This window comes from Kogia breviceps, chromosome 18 (assembly GCF_026419965.1).
Source record: "Kogia breviceps isolate mKogBre1 chromosome 18, mKogBre1 haplotype 1, whole genome shotgun sequence".
Taxonomy (NCBI): Eukaryota; Metazoa; Chordata; class Mammalia; order Artiodactyla; family Physeteridae; genus Kogia; species Kogia breviceps.
The window spans coordinates 40,044,115-40,062,935 of record NC_081327.1 but is presented as its reverse complement, the minus strand read 5'-3'; the positions used below and the strand labels follow the sequence as shown (position 1 = coordinate 40,062,935).

The 18,821-nt window shown below is 50.1% G+C and overlaps 2 protein-coding genes across 6 annotated transcripts in view; one reads left to right on the top strand and one right to left on the bottom strand.

Moving 5' to 3' along the window:
* The window catches only part of GFOD2 (Gfo/Idh/MocA-like oxidoreductase domain containing 2), a 39,263-nt gene extending 26,748 nt beyond the window's left edge, over nucleotides 1–12,515 (top strand). For 3 of the 5 annotated variants that reach the window (XM_067018590.1, XM_067018592.1, XM_067018591.1), the window contains exons 2-4: nucleotides 1,301–1,646; nucleotides 10,954–11,848; nucleotides 11,946–12,515. In XM_067018590.1, the coding sequence (XP_066874691.1) occupies nucleotides 1,388–1,646; nucleotides 10,954–11,848; nucleotides 11,946–12,036 (1,245 nt within the window). In that variant the 5' untranslated portion in view covers nucleotides 1,301–1,387 and the 3' untranslated portion in view covers nucleotides 12,037–12,515. The remainder of the gene's footprint in view (nucleotides 1–1,300; nucleotides 1,647–10,953; nucleotides 11,849–11,945) is intronic. The other 2 variants (XM_067018593.1, XM_067018594.1) reach the window with 2 other exon arrangements.
* Nucleotides 12,516–17,183: 4,668 nt separating this feature from the next.
* On the bottom strand, nucleotides 17,184–18,820 carry C18H16orf86 (chromosome 18 C16orf86 homolog). The gene is made up of 5 exons (XM_059044908.1): nucleotides 18,716–18,820; nucleotides 18,277–18,506; nucleotides 18,120–18,128; nucleotides 17,697–17,914; nucleotides 17,184–17,593 (listed from the first exon to the last, which is right to left on the bottom strand). Exons 1-5 carry the CDS (start codon nucleotides 18,818–18,820, stop codon nucleotides 17,184–17,186), a joined length of 972 nt encoding a protein of 323 aa, XP_058900891.1.
* Between the last annotated feature and the right edge of the window lies 1 nt (nucleotide 18,821).

Below are 18,821 nucleotides of genomic sequence, written 5' to 3'. Positions count from 1 at the left end.
TTAGCTGAGGGAGTGCTGTGTGGAGAAACCTGATACCCTGCACACACCTAAATCTCATTGTGGTTTCCAAGCAGACTTTTGTTTGGTCTTGTTCTTTATTTCATTTTATAAACCCTTGTGATCAGAAGGAAAAACTCCATAATAAGTAAGAAACATTCATTGTAGAAAATTTGGCAAAGTTCAGAAAACAAAAATCATCCACAGTCTCATCAATTTGAGTAATAATTATTAAATTCAGGTCCTTCTGTTATGTCCTCTGTATGGAGTATGGTTATTGATAGAGATATCCTGTATATTCTCATACATACATACACCTTTTGTGCTTTTTTTGGTTTTGTTTTAAATAAAATTGTTATCATCCTACACATATTGTTTTCTGCATTTTCAGTGAATACATGGTGACATCTTTCAGATCATTGAGGGCCTTCTACTCACGATTTTCAATGGCTCCGTAGTGTTATTAATCTAACCCACTACTGTTATTGAACATCTGTCTCATTTCCCAATTTTTCACTATCTTAGTCAACGTTAGCATGGATATTTTTATATAAAAAATTTCATTCTGGGCTTCCCTGGTGGCTCAGTGGTTAAGAATCCGCCTACCAATGCAGTGGACACTGGTTCGATCCCTGGTCCAGGAAGATCCCACATGCCGCAGAGTAACTAAGCCTGTGCACCAAAACTACTGAGCCCCACAATGAGAAGCCCACGTACCGCAATGAAGATCCAATGCAGCCAAAAATAAATAAATAAAACAAATAAATTTTAAAAAAATTTCATTCTAAATATCCTTGTTATTGCTGCTGCTGCTGCTGCTGCCAGTTTGGTAGTTTAAATTTTTTTTTGGTATTTTTGGTTTCTAGTGAACATTTTCCTATGCTTGCTACCCTTAACTTTTAAATTATAATGTGTATAGCACCTAAGTTGTTCTCTTTTGTCTTTTACTGTAATATAATAACACTCTTCTTTTTCTTCTGTAATATAATATCATAGAATCATGAACTGTACAAATTAAGGCCCTGGAGGTTAAATGGTTTGACAAAAGTCACACCGAAAATTAAGTAACAGGACAGAAATTTGAACCTAGCTTTACTCATTTTTCATCCTTCCTCCTCCTAGTAGATAGATATTGCTAATATCCTTAAGTCTGCATGGGAAGAGCTTCTGCAGCATTTCACTTTGGAGCAATATTTCATTTGTCTTTTGTGGCAGAGAACTTGCTGCTTCCGAATCAGCCCAGAAAGTAGCCTCAGCTGAGTGTGCCCCCCATTAACAGCCAGTGTCCTGCTTCCTGTTCCAGGAGCCATGTGTGACCAGGACTGTGGGATGGTCGTACTCATGCTGGAGACTCTTGTGAGGAGATGAGTTGGTGAACGGAGAAGCCAGCATGAAGATGCTTCCCGGAGTGGGCGTGTTTGGGACTGGCAGCTCTGCCCGGGTTCTGGTCCCGCTGTTGCGGGCAGAAGGGTTCACGGTGGAGGCCCTGTGGGGGAAGACTGAGGAGGAGGCGAAGCAGCTTGCCGAGGAGATGAACATCACCTTCTACACCAGCCGGACCGATGACGTCTTGCTGCATCAAGACGTGGATCTGGTGTGCATCAACATCCCCCCTCCGCTTACCCGACAGATATCTGTGAAGGCTCTAGGTACGGACAGTCAGGCCATAGCAAGGGCAGATTTGCGCCTCCCTCTCAGTGGTCCTTGAGTATCACTGCTCTCCTCTGGGCCTGGGTGGCCCTTCTTGGGCCTGGGTCTGGGACAGCACTCATCCCTGAACCAGTACCGAGGGAGGGCACGTTGGGAGGCCTTATGGCTGGGGGAGGAAATGCTCCAGTGGCTGGGAGACATGCAGCGTTCCCCACCTCCCATAAGTAAATCCCTGAGCAAAAATTAAGCAAATGTCTTTCGAGTTGGCCTGTCACAGGGGCTAGAGATTATTACATTTTAGGCATTGTAAAGTTTGCCTCTGTGAAGTCAGAGTTCAAAGACCTGGGCACTGGGGAATTGGCTGTGATTGATGCATTTGTTCTTCCATTTTTGTGGCACGCAGCACCACAGAAAGGAGAAGAGGATGTGTATCAAGGCTGCCATTTCTCATATTTTGTCAGTCCTTGACTAGACTGAGCACACACCCTTCCCGCCAAGCTTTGCAATTTTGTATGCCAGAGGGTGGGAAGGCTCTCTGACAATGCTGGGTTTCCCTGACAGGATCCACAGATCAGCCTGCTCACGTCTCTGCTCCCTCCGGAAATAGTTTGCTCGGCCACCTCCTGCCCCTGGCTGGGCATGGCTTGGTGCGCTGTTCTCCTGCAGTTCCTGTTGGGCTTCTCTTTCCTGTCAACTGTAGAAAAATTATTCTGTTTGTCTTATATAGGAATCAGAATCTAATAGGAAAACAAACCAGTAAACATTCATCCAGCAGTTTTTTTTTTAAATGTCTCCTGTGTGCTAGGCACTGTCCTGATGTCATTCTTGACATTCAGAGCAGTGTTGGATCTGAGCTGTCTCTGCTTTCAGATTTCACAGTCTAGTTGAAGAGACTAGAAGTAACACACGTTGCAAGGTAAATGAGAAAAGAGTTAAGTAACAATTCAGGTAGCATATAATTAATTGACAGAGTAATTGTCTTATATAAGGTGATGGGAGCCAGGTGTCTCTGATGCAGTCAGAGATCTGTGGGTCCAGGAACTGATATGCCGTGAGGCTGACCGCCACTCCTTCTGGCCACTACCATGGTGGAGGGTCCAAGGCTCTGCTGCTTGTCTCTCCCTTAGTCTGAGGATAAGAGGGTGTCTGTCACCTCTAGCCCAATGGGTTGGAGAGGATAAGTGTTCATTGAAGTGAGCAGGAATAGCAGTCTGTCTGGTTGTTGATTTAGGGCATGTAAGTTTTGGCCAAAAATTATAGATGGTTTGTCTTTTCCAGAGAGCTCTCTCTGAGGATGTGTGACATTGGAGCTATTCACTGGCCCTAGATTTTTAGGGCAGATAATGCTCCCAGATTGGGTTTAGAAGTAGACTTAAGCCAACACTTTAACAGAGGGCTGGTTCAAGGGAATCAAGCTACCATGGTCACTTGACTTCTCTCCGTTCCTTGTGGCATGAATGTAGGTTGGTGAGGCCGGGTGTGTGCAGAGGCAGAGTGCTAGAGGCTCTGGTTGCCTTCTTGAACTTTAGGGTCCCCACAGAGGCCATTTCTGAGCTGTGTAAGGAGAAAGAGGAAACCCCAGAGTTCTTTGGGCCCAAGCCTGCTGTTTTCCTGGTACAGGAAAACATTGGACTTTGGGCCATTTAATATAATCAGGAAGGACAGGGATGACCAGAAGCTTCTGGGATCCTGTATCCCAGCCCTCAGTGAAGTAAGGCCATCAGGCTTCTCTCCACATCTCTGTTGTCAGGAAGGAGGAGGGTATGAATGAGGGTTGTTGGTCTGTTCTATGACAGGTACATGACCACAGGGCCAATTTGGTTGGGCTGGGAGAGCCCTTGTCAGCTGGACCTGCCCTCAGGCACTGCCCACTTAGGCCCCAAAGGAGTCACTGAGCCTGTTGTGACCATGAAGTTGCCTCCCTGTGTGCTTGTTTGCTTTTTTTTTTTTTTTAAGTGAGAATTCTGTCTTTATTTTAACTTATATGGAAGAGGCCATGAGAACTCCTCCAGTTTTCCCAAATGACTTGGTGTGAGTACATGAACTGCTGTAGGCAGAGCACCAAACTGACCTTGACATCAGACCACACTTCTGACCCTGTTTCTGTCCCTCTCAACCTGTGTGGGGCCTTGTGAAATGAGGGTATCATTCAGCATTTCCAGCATGATATATGACTGCCTCCAAGTACTGACCAAGAAAGACACTGGCATCACGTTACAAGGGAAAGCCAGGCTTTCCTGTTGTCCCACATGGAAGCACAGATTTGTTTAAGTTAAATTCACATCAAAAATAAATGGTAGGCATCTCCTCTGGATGTTCGTTAGGTAAGTGTTCACTGAGTTGAATGTAGCTTAGAAATGAAACTAAGCATTCTAAGTCATCTCAAATGTGAAACACTTTTCTGTAGGTTGGAGGACTATATATATATATACATATATATATATATATATATATATATATATATATATATTTATTTATTTATTTATAAATATAAATTTATTCATTTATGGCCGCGTTGGGTCTTCGTTGCTGCACGTGGGCTTTCTCTAGTTGTGGTGTGCGGGCTTCTCATTGTGGTGGCTTCTCTTGTTGGCGGAGCATGGGCTCTAGGTGCGCAGGCTTCAGTAGTTGCAGTATGTGAACTCAGTAGTTGTGGCTCGTGGACTCTAGAGCACAGGCTCAGTAGTTGTGGCACACAGGCTTAGTTGCTCTGTGACATGTGGGATCTTCCTGGACCAGGGCTTGAACCCATGTCCCCTGCATTGGCAGGCAGATTCTTAACCACTTCGCCACCAGGGAAGTCCCTGGAGAACTGTACTTAAATTAAAATTAATGCCTCAAAAGCAGGACCCATTCTTTCCTCCTGTAATGTAAAGCTCTGGAAGGAGCTCGTTCTTGGACCTCCCTCCCCCCCCCACCCCCCATCCCACCCTTCTAGCTCATCACAGAGCACCGAGCTGAGCTCCTTGTGCTATACCACAGGTTCCCACTAGCTATCTGGTTTACACATGGTAGTGTATTTATGTCAAACCTAATCTCCCAATTCATCCCATCCTCTCCTTCCCCCACTGTGTCCACACATCTGTTCTTTATGCATGACTGTTCCTGCGCTGCAAATAGGTTCATCTGTACCATTTTTCTAGATTCCACATGTATGCATTAATATACAATATTTGGTTTTCTCTTTCTGACTTACTTCATACTGTATGACAGTCTAGGTCCATCCACATCTCTACAAATGACCGTATTTCGTTCCTTATTATGGCTGAGTAATATTCCATTGTATATATATACCACATCTTCTCTATCCATTCATCTGTTGATGGACACTTAGGTTGTTTCCAGGTCCTGGCTATTGTAAATAGTGCTGCAGTGAACATTGGGGTACATGTGTCTTTTTTTTTTTTTTTTTTTTTTTTTTTTTTTTTTTTTTTTGCGGTACGCGGGCCTCTCACTGTTGCGGCCTCTCCCTTTGCGGAGCACAGGCTCCGGACGCGCAGGCTCAGTGGCCACGGCTCACGGGCCCAGCCGCTCCGCGGCATGTGGGATCTTCCCGGACCGGGGTACGAACCCGTGTCCCCGCATCGGCAGGCGGACTCTCAAACACTGCGCCACCAGGGAAGCCCACATGTGTCTTTTTGAATTACGGTTTTCTAAGGGTCTTATTTTCTACTTTTGTTGGACTTTTCATTTTCTTCCACCTCAGATTTCATCCGTGTGGCTTTCCCATGAATTCCTTAAAGGAGAGGGAGGGACTCTAATGTTTTATTTCTCAGTTTAGAAGTGGTTCAGAAAACTTTAATGTACAAAGTGCCTCACCATTTTTGCCATAGTTGAATGTTTTCTTAAATCTGTCACTAAAAGGTAAGTTTCTGTGCCCAGTTCTTGGCACTTGTGTGCTTCATTAGAAAAATGCTGGCTTTGCCAATCCTTTCCCCATGGGCTCTTAAGATAACAAGGGATCATTCCTCAAGCAGCCTGACCCAGATAATTTAATCCCAAGAACACCAGTCCCTTGGGATGCCTTCCCTGACCCCCAGTCCAGATCAGGTCCCTGCTGTATCTTTCATATTAACATTAATATCATCTTCCTTTCATTTATCACAAGTGCAATTTGATTAATGGCTTTCTCTCCCACTAAACTGTAAGTTGTCTGAAAGTAGAGATCATGCCTGATGTTGTATCCTCTGAGCTTAGCACAGGGCCTGGCATACTGGTTGAATGGAAGTGTTCACAAGTTCTACCTGTGCAAGCCCAGTCTGCTGGTGTGATTCAGGGAGCTGACAGGGGCTTGTGACCCAGGAGAGACTGGGCTGTGGGCAGCAGTGATTCTGTCTGGTGGCTTTCAAACTTACTTTTGTAAGTAGCAGAACATTCTTTGTTAAAAAAAAAAAAAAAAAAGGCAGAATCCATGGATTTTGTAAAACATAAAAGTGGTGCTTTTTCTGGGGCTGCTTCTCTTCCCTGCTGTTTGAAATCATTTGTCTAGTCCCACACCTCTAAACAGGGAAAGAGCGGTGTTGTCCCAGAGCCGTGAACCTGTGGTGCGTTACTAAGGAACAAAGAGGTGGTTTGGGGCAGCTTCTCAGGGCACTTTACTACTAGGTTGTCTGGGGAGTATGAGCTGGAGAGAGGCGTGCAGTCTGGAGCTTGTTCAGCCTCCAGAAGATCTGAGCTAATGGCACTCGGCACCCATGCTTTGCCCATTCCCTGGAGACAAAAGTGGTTTTCAGGGCTTCCCTGGTGGCGCAGTGGTTGAGAGTCCGCCTGCCGATGCAGGGGACATGGGTTCGTGCCCCGGTCCGGGAAGATCCCACATGCCGCGGAGCGGCTAGGCCCGTGAGCCATGGCTTCTGAGCCTGCGCGTCCGGAGCCTGTGCTCCGCAATGGGAGAGGCCACAACAGTGAGAGGCCCGCGTACCACACACACACTAAAAAGTGGTTTTCAGCTTCTCTAATATCTTGTTGATTTCCTAACAGGAAAGCTAGATAAACTTAAATAAACATGTCTTTCAAGGCAACACCAGTCTTCCTAATGGTACAGGACCTGTGCAGCTGGCCTGCAGGAGCCTGGTTTAACTCAAGATGGCCTTTAGCTCCCACACTAATAATACTACTGGGTCCCAAGTTCAAAAGCTCTCTTACTGTTCAGGCTCAAGAAGGAAGGCCTCTTCCCCTTCCCTGACCTCTCGTGGCATGAAGTAGATGTTACTTACTCTAGTTTTATCACCACCAAACTCTCAGCAGCCACAGAAGTCCTTTTCCTCCCAGCCCACCTCCTTTCCTCCCCACATTGCAGTGTCCACCCCAACCCCTGCTGTGCATAGTTGTAGCAGGAAACCTCTGGGTTGGCCAGAGCTGCAGCCAGGAGGCCAAATTCTCACACAGTATTGTGGTTCTCCTGTTCCTAATCCTAAAATCCCACAAGTGTGGGGAAGCATTGGAGACCCTCCAAGAACAGATAATGATAGCAGTTAGGGGCTACTATCCTTGCAGGGCCCCCCTCCAGCTCTGGACCCCTGTGCAAGGAGGACCTCTCCCCTTGCCTTGGCCCCCTGCCCTTTCCACACTGCTCCCCGCCTTGGGCGTGTAACGCTTGGCTAGCCATTCTCCTGTTGTCTTGCCAGTACCTGTTGTAAAGCTTTTGTTACTGTTTAGAGAAGAGCAGGAGATTTCAAGAGTTTTGTAAAGTGAAGAGATTGAATTAGGTCATAGGCTACTGATCTACATGTGTTCCTCCTTGTCGTAGCACTGAGCTTCGTAACACTGGGAGTTCATGCCCGAGAATCCCATATGTGCAGATGGCAAATGCTCTTTGGGGTTCTTGAGGGTCAGGGTGGCAGGGGAGAGGGTAGGAAGTGAGGGAAGCTTGGAAGGATTGGCCAAAGGCACCAGATTATCTCCTGTGGGCTTTGTCAGGTTGTGAGCTTCCGAAGGACTGGTCTGGGCCTAACTCTATGAGAGGCCTGATAACCAGCACATAGAAGAAGAAAACTCATCTATGTTCATGTTGATCTTTAAACTTCTTTTTAAAAATTAGATTTTCAAAATATTGAACATTGATATTATTGGCCTGGAAAATATAGCTTCTGTGTGAGTCTTAAAATGTATTTATGACATCTGCTGGGTCTCTCCCATGGTGATGGTTATAAAATGTACCGTTGACAGAGCTGTGCTGGGCTGAGCACTTTACATATATACTGCCTCATTTGACTTACTGTTCTACCCTGCATGGTAGATTTGACTCTCCTTTGACAGTGTAGTAAACCAAACCCCAGAGAGATTTAGAAATGTCGCAGGTCATGCAGCAACCAAGCGAGAGAACCAGAATTTGAATCCCAAAGTGGCTCCAAAGCTCGAGTTTGGCACCAATAAATGGCCCTTTCTGAGCAGTCAGCTTTCCTGGGGCCCCATTGTTTCTGTTGCAAGATGGCCAGACAAGTTCCCCTCCTGAGGCTGTGTGAACAGAATCCAAGTCCGTCAGAAGAAGCTAGGGACCACCAGGGACTTCCCTGGTGGTCCAGTGGGTGGGACTCTGTGCTCACATTGTGTGGGGCCTGGGTTCAATCCCTGGTTAGGAACTAGATCCTGTATGCCACAACTAAGAGTCCACATGCTGCAACTAAGAAGTCCACATGCTGCAACTAAGAAGTCCGCATGCTGCAACTAAAGAAAAAGATTCCACAGGCCACAATGAGGATCCTGTGTGCACAACTGGGACCCAGCACAGCCTAAATTAATAAATAAATATTTTTTATTTATTAAAATAAAAAATTAAATAAAAATTTAAAAAAGAAGAAGCCGGACTTCCCTGGTGGTGCAGTGGTAAAGAATCCACCTACCAGTGCAGGGGACATGGGTTTGAGCCCTGGTCCCGGAAGATCCCACATGCCACGGAGCAACTAAGCCCGTGTGCCACAACTACTGAGCCTGCACTCTAGAGCCCGCAAGCCACAACTGCTGAAGCCTGCGCGCCTGGAGCCTGTGCTCCGCAACAGGAGAAGCCACCACAATGAGAAGCCTGCGCACTGCAACAAAGAGTAGCCCCTGCTCGCCGCAACTGGAGAAAGCCCACGCACAGCAACAAAGACCCAACACAGCCAAAAATAAATAAATAAATAAAATTAATTTATTAAAAAAAAAAAAAAAGACTGAGGGAGACCAGTTAAGTTAACAGTGCAATAACCCAGGCGAAAATGTGTGGTGACTTGGATGAGGAAGGTGGCAGTGGTGGTAGTGGGAACTGGTGAGATCCTGGATGTCGTTTGAAAGCTAAGCCAACAGGATTTACTGATGATTGAAAGTGGGATGGATGTGAGTGACATCTGTGATTTTGGCTTGAGAAACAGGGAGAATGGAATCGCCATTGACTGAGATGGAGAAAACTCAGGGAAGGGAGTATCAAGAGCTCAGTTTAGGATTCCAACCCCAAACCTACCCTACCACCTTAAATGTCTTTGTGAGTGATGCTACCAACTATCTATCCAGTTTCCTACTTTTTTTTTTTTTTTTTTTTTTTTTTTTTTGTGGTACGCAGGCCTCTCACTGCTGTGGCGGCTCCAGACGTGCAGGCTCAGCAGCCATGGCTCACGGGCCTAGCCGCTCCGCGGCATGTGGGATCTTCCCGGACCAGGGCACGAACACGTGTCCCTGCATTGGCAGGAGGACTCTCAACCACTGTGCCACCAGGAAAGCCCTCCTACATTTTTTATAGACCCTGTGTAAACCCTCCAACCTGTTTCCTGGTGTGCACTCAGGACTTTAGCAATCCCAGCCCTTTCCTCAGTGCCTTTGCACATGCAGTTTCCTGCCTGGGTGTCCTTTCCCCTTTATGCTCCCTGGAACATCTGCTTCCTTAAAGATAACCCTGGCGGCACTCCCCCATGAAGTCTTCCCTTATTCTGCCATCTGTACCAGACCCTTGAGCTTGTTCCCTCAAGAAGCCCATGACTTCTTGGGTGAATCGAGGTAGTAGAATTTGAGTTGCACCCCAAGGGCAGTGTCTGTGGAATGAGTAATGGAATAACTGGATGTCTTCACCCTTCCCTAGCTTGCTGTACCCCAAAACCTGTGTGTGTCCAGTCCATACGACTTCTTGGGCTTTGTAAGTTTTCTGTTGAACGTATTAGCATAAGACTTTCTTCTGCTTGAACCATCCCAAGCTCACAGGAATACTCCAGAAGTTGGTGTCTTGTGGCTGTTCGTACCTTCATGAGCTTTCATCTCATATGTGGAGGAGTGTTGATCCCTTCCTTTTCCTCGTGTGGGAGCTGCTCAGTCCTCTTGGTCTCTCTCTTCAGGGCTTTGTCTAGCTTTGTTTTGCTCTCTGGGTGCATTCCAGCTGCGATGTACTCAGAACATGAATGAGACAGAAAGGATGTTTTCTCTCCCTTTCCCCTCCTACTGGAGCCAAGCATTTTCGGGCCTTATGACTACACTAACTTGTTGAACCAGTGTCTTCAGATGACAGTCTGCGAGGAATCTTAGAGCCCTTTCTGCAGTTACAACTGAGAGTGCTAAGCTCATCCCCTAGAATACAGATTTGATTTTCTTACCCCAAGCTTATGACCTAATAAATGCATAAAGGTACATAAGCATGTCCACCTCTCCAGCCCACTTGTATTAGGCAGTGTTCTGTAGATAAACAGAACCAAGAGGATGTATATTGAGAGAGGGAGGTAGAGATTTATTTTCTAAAAACTTGATTCATGCTATTGTAGGAGCTAACAGATCTGAAATCTGCAGAGCAAATCTGAATTCCAGCAAGAGTTGATGTTGCAGGCTTGAGTCTGAAGGCAGTCTGGAGGCAGAATTCCTTCCTCTTCAGGGAACTTCAGTCTTTGTTCTCAAGGCCTTCATCTGATGAGTTGAGGCCTACCCACATTATGGAGGGTAATCTGCTGTACTCAAAGTCTGCTGGTTTAAATGTTAATCAGATCTAAAGATATCTTCCCAGCAGTGTCTAGACTAGTATTTGATGGGCACCATAACCTAACCAAGTTGACACATAAGATTAACTTTGTACCACCTCTCTTTACCTCCCGCTCCTGGTTTGCACCTTCTGCCTCTACTCCTTTCACTTTTCCTTTAAGAACTTGCTTCTCTTTCTAGAGCCCATAACTCTTTCTCTAGTCCCAGTCACTGGGTACCATTTTCTTCCAAGCTCATCACCTTTCCACTTGTCCCAGGTCACCAGCTGGTCTCAGAGGCGGCTTTCCTGAGTCATCTGCCTTCCAGAAATGGGTTTTCTTTTCCCAGTGTAAACCCCGTGGAACTTTGAGATTTCCTGCTGTGTTTTATTCTCAGGCATTGGGAAGAATGTGGTTTGTGAGAAGGCAGCAACCTCGGTGGATGCCTTCCGGATGGTGACAGCCTCGCGCTACTACCCGCAGCTCATGAGCCTGGTGGGGAACGTGCTGCGCTTCCTGCCTGCCTTTGTGCGCATGAAGCAGCTGATTGCCGAGCACTATGTGGGTGCAGTGATGATCTGTGATGCCCGCGTCTACTCGGGCAGCCTGCTCAGCCCCAACTACGGCTGGATCTGTGATGAGCTCATGGGCGGTGGGGGCCTGCACACCATGGGCACCTACATTGTAGACCTGCTGACCCACCTGACCGGCCAGAAAGCTGAGAAGGTACATGGGCTGCTCAAGACCTTTGTGAGGCAGAATGCAGCCATCCGTGGCATCCGGCATGTCACCAGCGATGACTTCTGTTTCTTCCAGATGCTCATGGGTGGGGGTGTGTGCAGCACAGTAACACTCAACTTCAACATGCCAGGCGCCTTTGTGCACGAGGTCATGGTGGTGGGCTCTGCGGGACGCCTTGTTGCCCGGGGAGCTGACCTCTACGGGCAGAAGAACTCTGCCACACAAGAGGAGCTGCTGCTGAGGGACTCGCTGGCTGTGGGCACGGGGCTCCCCGAGCAGGGGCCCCAGGGTGTCCCGCTGCTTTACCTGAAGGGCATGGTGTACATGGTGCAGGCCCTGCGCCAGTCCTTCCAGGGGCAGGGGGACCGCCGCACGTGGGACCACACCCCCGTCTCCATGGCCGCCTCATTCGAGGATGGGCTCTACATGCAGAGCGTGGTGGATGCCATCAAACGGTCGAGCCGATCCGGGGAGTGGGAGGCTGTGGAGGTGCTGACGGAGGAGCCCGACGCCAACCAGAACCTGTGTGAGGCGCTCCAGCGGAATAACCTGTGAGCCTGCACGTGGGCTCCCTGCCACGGGGCAAAGGGCGAGGGAGGAGCTGTGATGGGAGGGCTTGGTTATAGCACAGTGTCTTTCATTTGATAGGTCAACTTGGGCAGAGTTGAATTCGGGTGAATCCGAAGGTGGCTCCCGGAGAACGCCCCCTCCAGTGCTCATTTACTCCTCAGACTGGTGAGGCGGTGCCGTTCCTATTGCCATGGCTGAGAGGGCCGGTCCACAGCACAGGGCGGAGCTGCCCCCAGTGTGTGAGCAGTTCCCGCAAAGGCTTGACTTGGGGGCTTCATCCGCATATTTGTGGTCTTAACTGGGTGAGAAAGCACAGCAAGGAGCCAGCTTGGCTTGATTCCTCAGGCCTGAGGAGAAATGACAAGAGGCCTTGTTTCCATGCCCGTCGTGGGCAGGGGCATCTCAGGAATGGTGAGGGCAGGAAGTCATCCCTCAGGGATCTGCACCTGCTCTCGCTCCCATGTGACCTAGCCCTTCCGGCCTCCAGGCTGCCCCTTCCCTGGTAGGGAGGAGGGGTTCTGTAGTAGATGAGCTCTCAGGGGCTGTTGACCTAGGGCAGAGGGCCCCCCTGAGTTGGCAGAGAGGAGACAAGGGAGAGCTCTGGGACATCTGATAAATGTTAATAAATCAGAAAGTCTGACACTGTGACATGTGGTTGTTGGTTGTTTGTTTGGTAGATTGGATTTCTTTAATAATGAAAGGCTTGTTGATTGTTGTAGATTTGTTTCTATTTTTCTCTTTCCTCATGGCTCCATGGCAGCCCTGACCTGCTCTGGATCCATCACTATCAAGCGGGACACACAGGCTCCTACCACTGTCTGCCCTCATCTCCTGGCTTATTCCCTTGCAGCTGAATCCCTCAGGAGCCCTCCAAGAAGTCTTTCCTCAGCAAACAGGACTTAAGACTTCAGGGGGCCAATCAGGCCTGATGTTTAAGGGGAGAGAGTGGGAGAGTTTGAGGTCTCCCTGGGCTGGAGGTCAGGAAGGGTTCTGTTCTTGAAACTGAGGGGTTGGCTCCAGAGGAGCCCTGGGAGAGGAGGGGTGAGGAGTGGCCCCAGGGAGGCTAGACGGGGTGAACTGGAGGAAGGCGCTGCCCCTCGGAGGCATTGTAGCTGGGGTGTAGCCGAGCACTGCCTGGCCTAGCCAGCCAGTCTCCAGCTCTGCTTTTACTAACCTGTTCTCCCCACAGGAAAAGGCTTTTAACCCTGTCAGTCAGGGGCAGGTGGGGCAGGACAGTGGGAAAGGACACATCTAACTCCTTTGTTTCCTCTGCCAGAATTAAGTCTGGACCAAACTTTCCCCTTCTCTAATCTTCCCTCTTTCTGCCCTGCTGTGGACTCCTCACCAGAAAGAGAAAGGCTCAGAGAGGGCTCCCTCTTCCTCCTGTCACCCTTTATAGGAGTCACCAGGCCTATTTTCCTGTATTGTCCTGGTTTCGGACCTTGTCTTTGTGAGATAAAATAACAGTGGCTAGTGTTGGGGTGTACTTATTGCGTGCTGGGGGCCCCGGGATAGACGGTTCACGTGTATTATTCCATTTAATATCCAAACCACTCTATGAGGTATTACTATTAATATTCCCATTATTCAGAGGAGAGAGGGGCAAAGTTACTTGCCTCCTGTAAGTTATAAGTGACAGAGCTAGGAGCCTGGTCAGGGTCCTCTGACTACAGAGCCTGACCCTGAACTACTCCTTCCTTAGTGCTTGTGGCATCTCAGACTCTTGAGTGCCCAGGCATTGACCCTCCCCGCTCGGTTCCTCATCCAGGTTACATTCCTCTCTACAGCAGGAATCTCAGCCTGGCCTGAACTAGTAGGTGGACTGTAGAGAGAACCCCACCAGGCAGGATACTGGTAGAGGTGAAGAAGGAGAAGCTGCTCCCTTCCTCCCGGCTCAGCTCCAGGTCATCCTTCTGTGTGTTAATAAGATGTTGAGATCCCCCCTAAATTTGGGTATTGTCCAAGAAAGCACATGCATCCATTGATTCCGACTCAGATGCTCTTACTTAAGAAAGGGCCAAGTTATTGACCCACAGTGGCACTTAGGTTTTATAGGACTCTGCAACAAAACCTCTGGTTTACAAAGATGGATTCCGACCAAGTCCTGGGGCCGACTGTACATGGGCTTAGGGTAGAGCTACTCTTGGGGACCCAGGTCCTCTGTTGGTACTCTGCAGAACCTAGGTCCATGGCCATCCCTCAGACGTCTTTACCATCATGTATCTCTTGGATTGGTGCCGGGGAGGAGAGGTACCATGAAGTGGCCCAGATGCCTGTTCCCAAGGAAGCAAGCAGGGTTCTGGTTCGCAGAGGTGACAGAGTCAACTGGTTTCAGGCTTGTCCTGCAGCTCCCCCTCCTGGAGGAAGTCAGCATCACCTCCCAGGACCTGTTTCCCAAATCTCAGGATCTTCCTTGGGTCAAAATAAAGTTTTTCCAAGCCAATGAAAATGCAGTTAGCTTTTCCTCTCCGTTACAGCAAGTAGAAGAGAACTTCCAGAATACCTGTTGCTTATTTTCCAACCCCCAACCAAATCTAGGACTCGCACTCACCCAGACAATGGCAGCAGCCTCCTGGCCTCCCTATCCCCAGTCTTTCCCTTCCTTATTCGGCCCTTCACGCTGATGCCCAAGCAACCTCTCCAAAATGTCAGGCCAAGATCCCTCGTTGCCTACACCCCTCCTTATCCCTCCCAGGCTCACCCAGCCTGGTCTGATAGCCAGGCCTCGGCTTCAGCCATGCTAAGTGGCCCTCCTACATGGGGCTGACATCTTCCACACTAGTGAGGCTTCATCCCTGGCATATCCTCTGATTGCAAAGCCACCCAACTCTCTCCTTCAGGAAGCAGCTGGAGAGCTGCCTCTTCACTCCTGCAGGCAAAGTGGCAGTCACCCCCACCACCTGTGGTGCCACAGCTTTGGTCTTCAGCCCTTCTGTATCGTGTCTCCTTGAATTATGCTGCCTCAGCATTGCACACTTAAGAGTGAGCTTCTAGGAGCGGTAGTGGTGTCTTGTTCCTTTCTGTGGCTACTATCACCCACCCTGCTTAGACAAGCCTGTCAAGTGACTACGCCCCCGGGAAACAGACTGATTCTTCTGTGGTTACTGAGTGTTTCTTACGTCACCTGTGAGGAGATAGGAACAGATCTTCCTTATCAGTGCTGGCCTGGCTGACACCTCCAGCCCTGGAGACCACACAGAGAAAGCAGATGCTCAGCCTTCTTGGGTCAGACCTTAGCCAGAGAGCCCCCAGGTTCAGAGATCTTCAGGGCTCAGGAAAGGGCAGGCCCTCCCTGGGCCCCAGGGTGTGGTCTCATGCAAGGCCACTCCTTTGCAGGCCTCTGCTTCCTCAGCCATAAAGTCAGGAGATCAAGCTCAGTTATCTTGAAGAGCCCTCTCCCTCTAAAATTCCTGGAGAATTCGTGCTCATCCCTGTGGACAACATTTCAGTCTGCATGGTCCCTGTAGAAGTATCTCCTAGCTCAGTCAAGTCACTGCCCAGGGAGAAGTGTGGGCAAAAAGAATAAATGTCCTGACCCCACGGCTTGCCCTGAGGCCTTGCCATGGGGCCAGTGAGCATCCAAGTGACCCCTAAAGGAGGGAACAGCCTGGGATTATGCCCATTTTCTTCCTACTTCCTCCATCTGGGCCTGCCCACCCCCTCCCTTCCTGGATGGCCAGGCCATTATTCCAGGGGCCCCCCATATGGTCCTGGACTTTGGATGGCCTCAGCCTTTCAGATCCTGACCTGTCCCTCTCTGCAGCTTCCTCGGCTCCCCACCTTGGTCTCCTTATCTTGGTGGCTTTCATGGGGTCCCTCTGTTAGGTGGATGCGGTGCAATGACACATGCCCTTGGGGAGTTCACAGTCTAGTCCCCGAAATAGTTACATAACCCACAGTGATAGTAGCGTGTAGATGCTACAATGCAGGGCAATACAGCACTGGGTGCTGCCTGGCTCAGCAGGAAGCAAGGCGCCATGAGTCTTCAAGGGTACATGTATACTAGCCAGGCTGAGAGTGAAGAAATAAAGGCACTTTAGGCAGGGGAAGCCCCACAAGCAGAGAGGGAAGGTAGGAAAAGGTGTAGTTGGTCAGGGAATTACCGGAAGCCAATTAAAAGTTTTAAGGTAGCTGACGTAAGAGGAGCAGGGTGCTAGAGGGGGAGCTACACCATCAGGGGGTCAGGAGTGTGTGTAGCAGAATCATTGGGTGGGTTGGTGGGGCAAGGGCTCACCGGCAGGGAGACTAGTGAGCTCTCACCTGGAGAGGACAGTGTCCCAGGCAAGGGTGCTGACTGGGGTGTCCGAGAGATTCTCTGAGAAGGTAGATTCACCAGCCTTGATGCCTGATTAGCTGGCAGGAGTCAATGAGCAAAGAATAGGATGGGGTCCGGGGTGATATCAGGATTTTGGCTTGAACAATTGTGTAGATGAGAAACAGGAGGAAAAGCAGGTTGGAGGGAGGAGAAATCCATTTAATCTGGAATTCCCTGTGTTTATGATGTCTGAGGGACATGCAAGAGGACCAGGAGGCAGCAGGATAGGGGCCTTCCAAAATGGCCAGCACTGGCACCCTCTTCCCAGAGACACCTGAGGATGAGATGCCGCAGTCATCCAGTGGCTCAGCCACAGGGGTCCAAAGAGAACATTCACCTCCACCACCACCCCTTGCCTGCCAGAAAAAGGCACCAATTCCTCCGTCACCAGGGGCCACTCTGGGGGCATAGTCTGGTCCAGCTGTGAGAGCTGCCCCTCTTGGGACAGGCAAATGAACTCTGCCACCTCAGAAGGAGGATTCCAAGTGTTGGTCCCCTCAAGGTCCCATCAATGCAGGCCCCTTCCCTGGGAGACAGGGAGCAAGGCCAAGCACCCGCTTCCCATGACCTGACAGTCCTTTTCCTTTCTCTTCCCCAAGTTCCTCCTTACCACCCGCCTTTCCATCCCCACTGTCATCTTGTCTGACCTTCAGGTTTATCTGAGGAGGTTTTAAATGTACAGAACCAGGCCCCACCCCTGCAGATTCTGATTCAATTAGGTCTGGGGTAATGCCCAGGAATCTATATTTCTGTCAAGTTCTTGGGCAATCCAGTTCACTGTACTGGGGAATCCTCCACCCTTCTTCCCAGCCTCTCCCTCTTCAGGCATCTTATTTGGGGAATCACAGTCTGAGAAAAGGAAAAACGTTTATTTTTAGCACGCCCAAGGTCCCAAGTAGGGGTAGGGGCAGAATCCCCTCTTCCACCTGAGTGGCTAGGGCCATAGACTGCTGCTCTGGTTCAGGCTTGGGAGAAGGGGAGCCCCCAGTGGGGCAGGACGGTCACTTGTACTGAGGAGAGAGTGGGAGTACAAGTGGGGCAGCGCAGACACTTGGCATCTTGTTGATGTCCACCTGAGTTGACTTGACCATCTCAGCCTTGAGGCAACCGCTGACCCCCAGGCTGGGCAAACAACCAGGCTCCTCGCCAGCTTCCTCTCCCAGGGGAACCAGAGTGTAGGTGGGGGTCGTGAACATATTGGGGCAGGGTAAAGTGAGGCCTGAGCCCAGCTCACCTGCCGAGGGCAGCAAGGCCTGCAGTTGCTCCACACCCGTCTCCTCGGGGACGAGGGCCAGCTCCGACTCAGGCTTTACCTCAGCCTTGGCCTCCCTGTCCCCTTCCCCTGCCTGGTTCAGCTCAGGGTTGCAATAGTTGATGTAGTGGTACAGGGGCCGCAGGCGCTGGGCCTTTCCTGCAAGGACCCGGGGCAGGGCAGGGGCTGGAGCGCCAAGCTGTGCCATGTCAGGGGTCCAGCAGGTGGGGGATAAAGGGAAGGCCCGAGGAATGCCACTCACGCTGCAGTCCTAAGGTCCCTGAAGGAGCAGACACTGTGCTGGCCACCACGGGGAGTACTGGGGTTCCCACACTCTTGCGCTTCTTGGCTTTTTTGTGCTGTTTGGCAGATGGTGAGGGCTCACTCTGGCTACTCTCCCGCTCCTCCCTCTGCAGCGGCATCCCCTGTGGCAGCTCAGCTTCAGCCCTAGGATGGGCTTGGTGGCTAGGTCCTGGGAGCCTAGGGGACAAGAAGGCCTGAGGAGCCAGCTTCCAGCCTTGGCTCCTGTGCCCTGTCCTAGGGAATAGCCCTGTCTGCCTGCCACCCCAGGCCCAGATTCTTGTCCCTTTCCTGGTCAGTGAGGCCCGGGGCTGGACAGGGGCCAAGAGCTCATGAGTTCAGTCCCTTACAAGGCTTTGAGACTCCCTCTCTGGATGTTCTCTACGTTAGAGCTCTTGAGGGACAGAAGAGGGCAGGAGTGATGGTGGTGGCAGGGGATAAGTATGTACACTGCAGGAATGCCCGATTTAGGAATCCTATGGAATCCACCCCCATTCCACCTCCCCACCCCTTCAGCTTCTTCCCTCTGAAAGCCCCCTCACTTGACCGGCTTCCTCTTCAGACCCTGACTGGTCCTCACAATGGAGGCCATAGGCCTGGGGCCTCTCTCTTCTAGTGCCTGCACCTCCAGCTTGTGCCTCTCTTCCTCCAGCTTGAGTCTTTCCTCCTGGATCTTGGGCTCTGAGACTGGCCCTGTTGGACACTTGTCTTCACCCCCGGTTTGGCAGGCTTCATGGGCTGGCACCAGGCACCGGTTTCCCATAACTGGACACTAGAGGTGACACATAGGTAACTGGTCACCATGGCCAGGCAAAGGATACAGGGATCAGCCATTAAATACCAAATATGGATGAAGGGCACCAGCCCATGCCCCTCCCAGCCTGTGGAGCCTGTCCTGGCAGTTAGAGGGTCATTGCACAGAAGCTGGTTTCCTAAAGCTCTGTGGCCAAGTGTTTGAAGGCTAGACAGCCTAATGGTCACCTCAGAATTCTGCACATGGCCACCAGGCACCTCCGTAAGCTGTGACTGCCCCAAGGCTGTTCCGTCTTGGGCCCCTGGCTGCTTCTCAGCCCCTGCTGAGGCCATG

Coding starts and splice junctions, on each gene's coding strand:
- C18H16orf86 (XM_059044908.1), bottom strand. CDS start 18,820: ATGGCCTCAGCAGGGGCTGAGAAGCAGCCAGGGGCCCAAGACGGAACA. Junction 18,507..18,715: donor GCCATGTGCAGAATTCTGAG/GTGACCATTAGG, acceptor TGTCACCTCTAG/TGTCCAGTTATGGGAAACCG. Junction 17,594..17,696: donor AGGGACCTTAGGACTGCAGC/GTGAGTGGCATT, acceptor GGGTCCTTGCAG/GAAAGGCCCAGCGCCTGCGG.